The sequence below is a fragment of the Halyomorpha halys genome, unplaced genomic scaffold (assembly GCF_000696795.3).
Source record: "Halyomorpha halys isolate HHAL.00 unplaced genomic scaffold, Hhal_1.1 Scaffold1620.1, whole genome shotgun sequence".
Taxonomy (NCBI): Eukaryota; Metazoa; Arthropoda; class Insecta; order Hemiptera; family Pentatomidae; genus Halyomorpha; species Halyomorpha halys.
This window is the reverse complement of record NW_027109412.1, coordinates 133,403-146,118: the sequence shown is the minus strand read 5'-3', so window position 1 is coordinate 146,118 and position 12,716 is coordinate 133,403. Positions and strand designations below refer to the sequence as shown.

The 12,716-nt window shown below is 29.6% G+C and overlaps 1 protein-coding gene across 1 annotated transcript in view; it reads right to left on the bottom strand.

The window, feature by feature from the left end:
- Window positions 1-525: 525 nt before the first annotated feature.
- The window catches only part of LOC106690221 (angiotensin-converting enzyme), a 46,168-nt gene continuing 33,977 nt past the window's right edge, over window positions 526-12,716 (bottom strand). Inside the window, exons 5-15 of the mRNA XM_067047601.1 lie at window positions 12,696-12,716; window positions 10,778-10,921; window positions 9,494-9,691; window positions 8,510-8,777; window positions 8,163-8,287; window positions 7,978-8,076; window positions 7,779-7,855; window positions 5,233-5,393; window positions 3,813-3,935; window positions 3,274-3,458; window positions 526-1,223 (exon numbers count right to left, since the gene is read on the bottom strand). The exon at window positions 12,696-12,716 is cut by the window's right edge and continues 8 nt beyond it. Of these exons, the coding sequence (XP_066903702.1) occupies window positions 1,126-1,223; window positions 3,274-3,458; window positions 3,813-3,935; window positions 5,233-5,393; window positions 7,779-7,855; window positions 7,978-8,076; window positions 8,163-8,287; window positions 8,510-8,777; window positions 9,494-9,691; window positions 10,778-10,921; window positions 12,696-12,716 (1,499 nt within the window). The 3' untranslated portion in view covers window positions 526-1,125. The remainder of the gene's footprint in view (window positions 1,224-3,273; window positions 3,459-3,812; window positions 3,936-5,232; window positions 5,394-7,778; window positions 7,856-7,977; window positions 8,077-8,162; window positions 8,288-8,509; window positions 8,778-9,493; window positions 9,692-10,777; window positions 10,922-12,695) is intronic.

The following is a 12,716-nucleotide window of genomic DNA, read 5'->3' as shown; positions in this document are numbered from 1 at the left end:
TTTTACGGTTAACTATATATACATATATATATATTTTTTAATAGTTCACCATCTCACATTTTTATTAGTAATCAAAAATAGATAAACATAAACTATGAAACAATTTTATGATAAATTTAAGTAGGTAAGAGAAAAAATATTTTTAGATTTTATTTTTGGAGACTGAAAACACATTTCTGGGAATAAGAGTTGGAAAGAAAAAATTAAATATAATTTTCTATATTGAATCAATAACAATTCAGCGTTGAATAAATGGCTAAGAGAAAGGTTCATTGGGAAAGTATTTCCACAGTAAAGAATATAAAAATATTAGTTCTGAAATGAGTAAGGATTAATTGCAACCCGAAGCAGGGTGGTAAGTTGTTTGTTAGCACTCCACCAGATTTGTTTTAAAACATAAATGATTTTTAATCAAAAGAATATAGCAATCTTATAAATAATAAAAGTTTAATTATTTACTGTATGAGTCCTGCATTGGAAAGTTCACAAATAAGTATTGACAGGAATAATGAAACATTAATAATATAAATAAAAAATATCAACATTTTATTACATTTCAACATCACAATAACATGAAATTACTACCTATTTATTATTAATTTCTTTAATAATTATTGGTAACAATAATGAAAATTATTATTTACAAAGTCCTCATTAACCTAAATATTGATTTGTCTTCGTTGAATATTTACTGCTTATTACTATATAACAATTAAAATAATATGTTTTAATTTTTGGTACTTTTGTGATAAACAAATTTTCTCTGTAATTTAAGAATTAATCTATTTTAATTGAAATTTAAAAATAAATTTAATAAAATTTTGTCAAGAGTATACCATAAATCATTTGTCACACTAACCAACACTTAATTTAAATGATTTGAAAGAATAATACCTCTAATATATCAATAACCACTTATCAGAAACATGTTATAGCAGAAATGTGTATGTACATTTATTTTTTTGTTTACAATTGCATTAATTTTCATTTCTTGTTTTATAATAGAAATTTAATGCTTCCAACCTTTCCTTAGATTTATAAAATTTTAAAAGGTTTTTTTTTTTTTGTGAATGCTCAGTTTTTTTAAAGTTAATTAGTTAATATAAATAAATACATTTTATGGTCTTAATTTATCAATACTAGAATAGAAAATACAGCTGATATCAAAATCCAACTTTTCTGTAATCTACTGGAATCTCCTTTTAAATAACCTTGAAAGAGTGCTAGAAAAGATAAACATCAAATTAGCTAAATTATGAAAGTAGATATACTCATAAAAATATAATTTTAATGATAAAATAAATATTTTAGTCTCCTGGGAACAATTATAAAGCATAATTTTGTTTTAATGTATTTTATTTACGGTAAGAAAAATAATAGTAGGAATCATAGGTGTACCCAGAGAGGCAACTGTCCCTCTTACCTCCCTAGAAGTGAAGAAAAATATTAATTCAAGAAACATTAATTTTTTAAAAGTAAATAACTGTAATAACTAATAAGACACTGTTATAATTTTCTTAAAATTTTGGGTTTATTAACCATTTACGTGCTGAAATGTCAAGTTTAATGAGTATGGTCCCTCCCTCCCTAGTTTTGATCATTGGTACACCCTTGTTAGGAATTTGTTTCTTACTCACACCTTAAGCAAATTTGAAATATTTATTTAGTTGGCACATAAATTATTAAAAGGTTTTACTTACAAATAATTGTTACTGATTTCTGTTCAATTTAATTACTTTATTATTTCAAGAAAGTAATGAGAGAGGTTATCAGTCTGAAATTTCGATCAAAAAGTTAGTAAATTTTACAATGGGTTTGAATTATCTTTAATGATACAATATTTTATGAGCGACTATGGTTGGGGTCCAGAGGCTGAGAAGAGGGAGGCTATATTAGCCTACTCGGGAGTGTATTCTATATAGAGCTAACTATGAAGCTCTCACTCAGGTCTTTTGGACATTATTATCAGGAGGATGAAGAGCAGCATCCTGCTTAAGAAAAATGATCCTTCTGCTAAGTTCTATCATTCTCTTACGCAAATAGGCAGAGCTGGATCAATGTCATTCTGGAGAGATCTGCCAACTCTTAAGATACTTTGTTAAGTATAATTGACTTATTTTGTCTGATAAAGTTATTCCTATGACAATAGTGAGAAGTTATATAACCCGAAGATGTAAGTGGGATGTCTTTATCTACATACTGGAAGGGAAAATGGCCAACATAGACTAAGAAGTTATGGATTCAGAAAGCTCCAATTACCTCAAGAGTTTCTAGGATTGGCACCACCCTCAATGCCTAGAGAACTCCCTTTATTATATCAGAAGATGAGAGCTCAACCTAACCCATTGTGGATGCCAGCCCCAACTTCCATGAAGAGAGACCTCTGCAAGACCATGTAGTCGCACCAAAGGTGTAGATTGTTTAACTTTGGTAAAGATGTCAATCCCTTATGCCTCATATGCAGTGTTCTAAATACTGCAGAACACTTTTCAAGACCTGCATTGTATTTCAAGCATTAAGAGCCAAGATAATAAGAACTATGTGAATCTATGTTCTCCGAAAGGAGGAATTTTTTCTATTGGTGAATGAAGATAATTTCTCATGATTCAAAGAGTTCATGGCTGGAGAATGGTGATAGAACCAGTCCACAACAACTTAGATAATAGATATAAAAAATAAAAATAGAAACTGAAAAAAAACGGAAGACCGTCAGGAGATGGAAGCTGGCTAGTATAAATGATAAGAAATCATGAGTTATAAATAAAGAGAAAATAGACATTGGTACTATCACTTTGCTGCTGAATAAATAAAAATACTGTTTGATTTTTAAACTAAACATATCAGTCCTACAGTGGAAAGTTAATAAATACTGCAGTGCAAGGCAGAACAACATAGGGTGAACAATCGAGCTATGTGAACTCTGGACCTCTAACAACTTACAAATTTAAGTGGCCTTTATGTGCAACTATATCACAAATTGCATGAAATTCCTTTCTTGTTTTTTCAATAAGTGTGACCAAAGTATTATTAATAAGTTCAAAAAAATATTTTATGTGTGACTATGGTTCAATGATCTTATAATGCCTAAATATATGCACATAATATGTAGTGATAATAATAATAATATATTAACATTACTGATTAAGCTAAGGTTTACTACTGTAATTTTAATGAAAACAAAATCATTGGCCTGATATCGTTAGATCTTTTGTAATGTTAATTTCAACATTCTGTTTTTTATTGATAACCATGGTATGTTTAATGTTTACTAACCAGAATCCTCTTCTGAAGTGACCCAGCCTATCATTTTTTCATTTCTGTTCTGCACTTTCAACCACAATAATAGTGGTTTAAAGTACTCCAGCATTGGTCGAGCGTCTAGTTTGTCTGTAGCTCCTCTAGTTGCAATCCTGAGAACTTCTGGCCATGATCTTGATGCTCCAATGGACATGATATCTCTGAGTTTTTAAACATATACATTTTTAAATTGGCAAGGTTAATTGTTGATTTTACTTTTTTAAGCTATCAAGTATGAATAAGTCAATTATGTTAATGGTTTGCATTATTTCCCATCATTTGAACTAATCCGTCACTGAGTCAACAGATTGGTGCTGATAGTGAGATTTATTATATTTTTTTAGTATTGAATCTAATTTGATGTTTTCATTATCCCAAAGATGCTTGAACAAGAGAACCAGTGACAGTTCTTTTTCGAGTACAGATCTAACATATTTAATTTTAAAAACTACCCAATTATCTATTATAATTGATTAATTTTTTTTTAAAAAGTTTTAGAATGTGTTGTTTCTTACGATAATAATCGTCCTGCTTCTCTTGATCTGTATATGTCACAAGTATGTAAAGTTCCTATGTGACCTGCTGCTTGACATAGTGCTTCATAAATCTGAAATTGTAGTATCAAGCTTATGTAATACCTGAAAAATAATGAAACATTTAAATTAATGTATGTACAGTATATAATGTTTACATTTTTGTGTATCTTGAGGATCAGTCAATAAGACAACTATATTGAGGCAACATTTCGTAACTTTATTATTTGTATAGTCATGGCAATTGTCTATTACATTACAGTGTGTTCTACATGGCTTTGATACAACTAACTCAAGGTTTGTGCCAGAACTTTATCAAACGGAAGCTTAGAAAAAATTATTTATTTACATTTTCATGATATATACATATATATATCATTCTCCATTTATTAATAATTTGTATTCACTATTAATTATTCATTACCCAAATATAAATAAAATTGTTTTCTAAATTTTCCTTAGTGAATTAACTAAAGAAAAGTATTTATTAGAATGATTGTCTTTTTTCCTCATGAATGGTTGACTTGACAATATTTCTGTTGAATGACAGCTGTATAATTTTTATAACATTATATTTTTTATATGAAGAGCATTATTTCCATAGTTCTTTATAGTATATTAAGTCATTCTTAGGCAAACTAACTAATATTACTATTTATTTGGGGAAAGTCATATATAGATCACTAATTCATCAAAAAACTGAATTTAAAGAAGACCTTCAGTTATCCAAAGGAAATATTTATTATACCCAGCTTAACATATAAAAAAAATGAAAGATACTGCTTAATTTAGTAACCTTGTGGTATCAAGTCTATAAGACAGCTTTGAAGGTTTATAGAGAAATACTTATTGGAAAAAAGACTTGGAGGGTGATTGAGTAATTTTAAGAATTCTCTTCATAATTTTTGTTCCTTCATTAAATAGTTTAGAGGTTGTAATAATAATAATAAAACAATATGTTATCTATAGAAACACGTATAACTCCATCAAAGGTAAGCTCTTGTGGGTATCATATACTGGATGATTCTTCAGGATAACAATTGTCTAAATATTAAATAGTTTGCTCCTAAATGATGCCCTAAACAAAAAACATTATTAAGTAAAACATTTAGTGATTCTAAATAGTCCAATATGTTGCTAATATGCAGATGTTGCTAAAAAAAAGAAAATGCATGGTAAAAAAAGTCTAAGATTGAGTTAATATGAAAAAAAAAATTTAAAACAATAATGACGAAGGATATCAATAAAATATCCTCAAGTTCTAAATATTTAGTATTCTTTAAAAGTTAGCTGAAAATAATGTCTTTGTTCCTTATGTTAATTATCAGTACATTATTTACTTCATTTGTTTAATTTTTTATGGACACCTTAATTAATTAGATATTGAAATGATAACAGTTACCGTAAGTAAGGCTGATCTGATATGATATGGTATTTTGATCCTGGATCAAAGTCATTTTCAGATCTTGGTATTGGTGGTATAACCCCCTGATGCCATGATCTCAGTTCCCACCAAATAGAGTTCATTGCTTTTGTCCCTTCGGAAAATACTCGCCATCTCCACTAACAAAGGGTTTCAGATTTAGTTAAGTGTAATTTTATTTAGTACAAAACCAAATTAATTTACCTTATAATCTTATTTTTGATACCTTCATATCAATGGCTTACTTCACAGTGATGCTTTCACTAACTATGTGAAAAATACAATTAAAGGTTCTGTCTTTTAGGAAGATAATAAATTTTTTTGAGAAAAAAATAATTGAAAAGTTGTAATTTTCCTAAAAGAGAGAACCTTTAATTGTGTTTTTCATAAAGTTGGTGGAGATGTACTTAGCATTACTGTGAAGTTAGCCATCGATATGCTAGCTAGGCTTCTGACTGTAAAATGCCAGGGTTCTTCCCAAAATATTAAGCCATTCTAGCCTCATTTTGAACTTACCTTTCTCTTAGGTTAGTAAATTCTCATATCTTTATTATTCTCCATATTCCAGAGTACATCTTTTATTTAATGCTGTTTTATATTATAAATAAGATATTACTTGTAAAAATTCACAAAAACAGTTTGTAGAACACATCATTCTCTGATTCATTAATTTTAATTACACTATTTTTTCTTTCTTGCTTACTGATCACAATAAAAACACAAGTTATATATTTGAATTTTTCGGGTACACTTTGTCTCCCTGCTTTGCATCTAATATTTGATAATATTTATTTAGTCAGAAATATACTACTAACTGTTGTATAAAATTAGTATTATTATTTAATTTGTAATTAATAATGTTTATTAGTAACCTTATTAAAATAAATGGAAAATGGCTGACCTACATTTAGCACATGATATTGTGCTGTTTCCAAAAGGCATGGAACAACTGAGAGAAATGATGAAGCAGCTTCTAGCATTATGTGAAGAGGTTCGTCTTTATCCGAATTACCAGAAGACAAAACATATAACAAATGGCGTAAAAGAGGAGTGTGAAATTAACAACCATAAGTTGGCATAAGTGGAAGAGTATATTTATCTGATTCAGTTAATATCATCCACGGATAGAGGAGCAAAGAAGGTCCAGAGGAGATTGGCACTCGACTGGAAAAAGTTTTGGTCCCTCAGGCATATAATGGAGGGGAAAACAAGTAGTGACCTTAAAAGACAGGTCTTTGATAGTTGCATTAGCCCAGTGGTCACTTATGGATGCCAAGTGTGGTCATTGACTATAGCTCAGGAGAGGAAATTACAGGTGTGGCAAAATAATATTGGAGGAAGCATTGTAAATGTGAAGAAAAGGAATCAAACAAAAAATGCTTGGATGTAGAAAGAAACAGGATTCACTGACACACTGAAGATGACTAGATTGAGCAAATGGAAATGGGCAGGGCATAGTTTGGTGTGAAGATGACAGATGGTCAAAAATTGCCACAGAATGGACTCCATACGACCTTTAAAGAAGAAGAGGACGTGAAAAGAAAAGATGGACCGATGTATTCAAAAGGATGGCAGGACCCCTCTGGTGGAGAGCTGCTAGGGAAGAGATATCTGGTAGGATAAATGGAAAGAACTCGCCTCCCAATAGGGCTGGTCACCCCGGGAAGTGTCGACTATTACTCCCGAAAAGGAAGGCCTTTGCAGGAAAGGATACAGAAAGATGGAAAGAAAATTTATTATATATGTATATATAATTTTTTTTCCTCTCTATTTTCTTTAAATGTTTATATTGTATTTTGTACAATTTTAATTTATTGTATAAATAAAAGGCTATTTCATTTCATTAGTAACCTAAACAATTTGTAAATATAATATGAACAAAACATCACTGTTATTGGCAATACTGCTTCAGACTATGGTATAACTAGGTTGTTTGCTTTGTCTGAGGTCTGTTTTGCTAGTGGTGTCCATTATTGCAACACTTACTCTTTGTTTTGTTTTTTTATAACTCCCCCCTCTCTCCCTCTGATACGCAACACTAACCCAACAACAGTTGGACAAATTAGGTTGGTAAACAAAGTTTGTTAGATTTTAACTAAACCGACTTGTTTCTTTAGAAAAAATTGAAATGCATAAATAGAGAGTGTGTACAGTTGGAACTAATTTACTAAAAACTTATTGTTTAACAGTAGATCCTGAGGAGATAGAAATGGTGTCTATGAAATGTTCCAGTATATATTTTGAACAATGTCCTATTTTTATAATGACCTGTAAGCGAAAAAGAAAGTCTAGTGTAGTAATAGAAGGTCTAAATATGAAACAAATTAATTGAAATTGTATTTATCGAACTTCAAAATAGATCTCATGTGATACCTTAAAGAATTAACAACATACATCAGATATTAATTTTTAATATTATTTTTTGGGTTTGTACATAAAGATTTTTGCTGCCTCTATAATATTATTATTCATAAATATTTACTAAAGTCATATTATATCGTCTTTACTTTTTTTTCTAATCTTACCTGGTCAACAATGTAAGCAAAAGGAAGATATGCAACTTTGTCTAATGCCATTTCCAAGAGGAAATTAACATCGGTTTCTAGAAATAAAAATTCAATGATGGTAAAGAAAAGATTCTATCTACTTCTTTTTAATATTTGTAATTCATTTTAATTTTAATGAAAAAAATATATAGTTATATTGAGAAATCAATAAAGTTACCATAGTCATCCGTTATGTTATTAAGGAGACCAATTCTATGCATGTGCTTTGGTGTTATCACAGATAGTCCAATGGCATCAGCAATTGCTTCATGAAAAGCTGATAAAAAAAAAGTTATTAGTAAACAATTCACATAATTGAAGTTAAAATAATACTTCAAAAATATTACTGGTATATTCATTCACCTGGGTTAGCTCCATCTCTAAAAAGAATGGGAAGGTCGGAATAGTGAAGATAATATTGAATATGAGTCATTTCATGGTGCGTTGTCAGTAAATCTTCCATCGTTACTTCTGTACACTGCTTAATCCTATATCAACTCACATTAATATCACAAATGTATAAAATTGTGTTATTTATATTCTTTAATTCAATTAGTTTCATTATATAAAAAATTGATTCTGTTATTCATTATTTTGATAGTTTTAAACCACACTTGCAAGCAATTAATGTACAGTTTTGTCAAATACTTGTTATAATATTTAATATGGTTCCTTTTTTTAAACCACAATTGGTAATTAGTTTGTCATACCTGTAATCACGCCTGTTGCAGAAATCCCATGCAGATGCCTTACATGCTACATGCCGATCCCCAGGACGCTCTATAAGTGATTTGTGCCAGAATTCTAAAGGCATTGGCTTGAGACCAATTGAAGTGAAAAATTCTTCAGCTGTTTGAAGTATTCTAAGAGGTGTATAACCCTGTCGTAGCATTTCGGGGCTAACATCAGATCTTCTTTTTCCATTAAATGGAAGTACTAGGTCCAATATATTCTTCCAGTTTTGGGCCCACATGTTACCTAACAGATAAAATATATGTTTTGTATTTATTACTAGCTGCTTCTTCTTCTGTTTACTTACAAAATTCTAAACAAAATGCAATGTTTCATAAAAAAACAATCTAATTATTAAAATAGTGGTAACCCCCCTGTAAAATAGTGGTACCCAGCCTGGGTAAACTTCTTAATCACTATGATCTGTTGAATACAACTTGTGATGCAGTGTGATTTTCCAAAGTGAGGATGAGGTAGTTCTTAACAGGGGTACTAATCAGGTGCTTTACTTCCTGCATCTCCTTCAATACTTTGCCACTCATTGATTTTCTCTCCCAATCTAGCTATTTTCCACTGATTGGTCTCAAACTCATGTAATACATAATATATTAAAAGATAAATATTGTTCGGTTGTCATATATTTAATGATGAATTTTCTGGAATCATATTTAACAACTAGTTTAAAAGAAATTATGGAAATTTTATCTGTAATTCCTTAGAAATTTCTAAATGCGATGATTACAGATTAATTGCCAACCATATAATTTCAATGTTCTGTAAACATACAAAAATAATACAAAACATATTAGAAATGAAATTATCATAATATATAATCCTGTGGTCGATTTGTCCTACCTGAACTACCCTACTCTCCTGTAATGTTAGTAAAGCTGGAATTAAATTATTGAATAATAAAATTCAATAAATTATTTTGATGTCAATGGACTAATTTTTATTTTTACCAAGAAGATGAGCTGGGATTGGTGCTGTTGGCTGTATCCTGTGAGGTGGTGCATAGTGACTACTCAATTTTGTTCTGACGTAGGCATGGAGTTGTCGATAAAGTGGAGCCAGTTCTGCCCATGTATCAGTCACTTGTCTTTCTATATCAACTCCTGCTCCATAAGCAGATCTTTCTTGCTCCCCAGCATCCCGGAATCCTGTTATAAAATTTGACTAAATTTAATAAAATATTGAAGATTTCAGAGAAAAGTTGGGTATTTTTTCTTTTATTTGTTTTAATTTACTAAAATTGGTTCAAAAATTTCATTGATGAGGCTTTTTGACTTTTTTTTAATATCAGCGATTCAAGTTTTATTCATTTTCTTCTATATTATATACTAGAAGATAATACTCTAAAAAGATTGCTCGAATTAAGCCTGTAACAGAGGAAGAGGCCGAGTACGGTTTAGATGGGAGGATGATACCATTCGGAATGCTTGAGACCTGCTGAATAACCAGAACTGGTTAGTGACTACACAAGATCAGGTAATATCTGGCGAAGACTTATTGAGCAGACCAATAACCACAAGGAGACTTAGTGCTAAGGAATAGCAGTAGTAGTATTTTTAATATATTTATTATTGTGTTAGATAATTCTATACTCTTTTTTAAATCCTCAAAAATGAATTTAATTATAAATTTTTCCAGTCAAATGAACCTAAATTATTAAGATGACAAACAATATGGTTTTAAATGAAGACTGTATGAATACTATTAATTGTAGTTTATTAGAAAATCTTAGATTTATGCTACACGACAATATAGCAAATTTGAAATCACCGGAAATGTAGGCCTGATAAAGGTGATGGCCATGAAACATTATGTAAGAATTCTTCTCTTCACCTCATTAGAGGATACATTTTTTTATGAAAAATAATTTTTTGTTTTTTATTTTACATAAATTAAAAATAATTGTTTAATAAAGTATTGAACAAAAGCTTTAATTTATTGAACTAAAACTTTCTCTTCCTTCATTATTTTCATACTCCTTTTTTATTTGTAGCCAGTTGAAACCTTTAATGAATTGAGTTCTAACTAAAATACATTATAAGAAACTTTGCATTGTTTAATTCTTATTTTGAGTCGCTTGTGTATAATTTTGTAGATTTATTCCATGGGTTCACCATATAATAAATATGATGAGTATTGATCTCGCAAACTTATTGATATTTAAAACACTTTTAACTCTTGAGTCCCTTTGTTTTTTGATTTATAAATGATTCAAAAATGTTAAAAAACATTACCATTTAGCCGAGCAGCTTCATTAGCTATCTCTGTATACCGAATGTATTTGTCCTTTAGTTTGGGTCCAGTTGCATCCCTCCATGATCGCCAGGCATGTAATTGCTCCTCATAGCTTCTCGAATGTGCCATTGTACGTGTCAAATCTAAAATACAAAAAGATAATAATATATGAATGGAGTATGGTCTGATCAAAAAAACTCAAATAGTAAATGGGTATACTATTTTTATTGAGCCAATGTTTCGCCCCACGTTGCAGGGCTTCGTCAGGGCTAAAAAAGATACAAACACTTGCCATAGTTCCAAAAAAACAAAAAAAAACATAAGTGGAATTTAATAAGAAAAATTAAATGTTGTAAACAGTAAATGAAAACGGTAGTAGTACAGAAAGAATAGTGTAAAAATAGTATACCCATTTGCTATTTGAGTTTTTTTTGCCGCACCCGGACTATACTCCATTCATTGATACCCATGGTCAATCAACAATCTTCCAATATAATTATATACTTAGAATATTAGTAAATGATGATCTGTTGAGTGCTTAGCTTTAAATTATTCTTATCTCCTAATTTAAGCTTTGATGTAATTAGGGTCTTCCATTGTTTAATGAACTTAAATTTGTAATATACTTAACTAGGGCAGAAAAACAAGTTATCTAATAATAATATATAAATATGTTACTAACTTAATCTAAGCACAGTGAGGAGATTGAGATTATTCCTTGGTCCTTTTTCCGTATTAAAGATAATTCTCATAGGTTTATCTTTAATAATCAAGAAGCAGCATTACTTCTGGTTCAAGCATCCAGACGTTGTTCTGACACACTTGTTCTTCATTTTCAAGTAATTAAAATGTTATCATGGCTAACATCATTATATTAACCATCCTAATTGTAACCAATTATTTATTGTTACTACAATCAGATGTACAAAATTTCATTCTCAAATTGGGTATCATGCAGTAACCATAAAAATCTTTACTGTTAAAAAAAATTTAAAAAAAAAAAAAATCTTACTTATTTTTTTAGAGGGAATAGTTTCTGTTGACAACTTCCCGGAATTTGGCATATTCAGCCCTTAGGGGAGGCTAAGGAGTTGAGAACACTGGTTTCAATGAAAATTTCTTTGGTAATACCAGTTCAAAAAATATTATATACCTGCCCTATGGTTCTTGGCAATGCACCCTAGGAGCCAAGAAAAATATATTCAAAGTAATTATAACAATTTCTTATATTATTGTTTTCTGCCTTAGCTCTGTTTGAATTTAAAAGTTATTATATACTAATCAATTTATTTTTTCATGATAAATAATAATAAAAGATTGCTGAACGTATTAATGTATAAGAAATTACCAAAACCTAAAGACGCCTGGAGTAAAGCAGGCCAATTTTGTAAGGTTAAAATCAAGTCAGATTTGTTTTTGTCAATTTCATTTAAAAACTCTCAAATAGGAATTTTCATAGTGTATTCAGAAACATTCATAACTCCTTATGGTCTGATCTGAATTACAACTATAGGAAAGGTGAATTTCTAAAATTTCAGTATTTTTTTTTTACTTTGTTAAAGGCTCTTGCCAAATCCACAAAACAACTTGCCTTCTTGTCTCTGTCCTATTGAAAATAAAACTGAATGGGGTAAATTTATCAGACTTGAATCTTTTTCAGAACTATTAACTTAATCTTAATTTCAACACCTGCTTATGTTTGCTAATGGTACTGGTAAAAAAAAGAAGATAATATTACAGCGATGGTGAAAAATCAGTATGCTGTGTAATTAATACTATTTACATATAAACAAATAAATAATTTACATATATTAATTACATTACATGTAATTAATACTATTACATAAAAATACTATTAGTAGTAAAACCACCCAAAAAGTAATTTGAAATTCGCCTTATAGTTCAAATATTTTATACCTGGTTCTAAAGTTAAGTCAC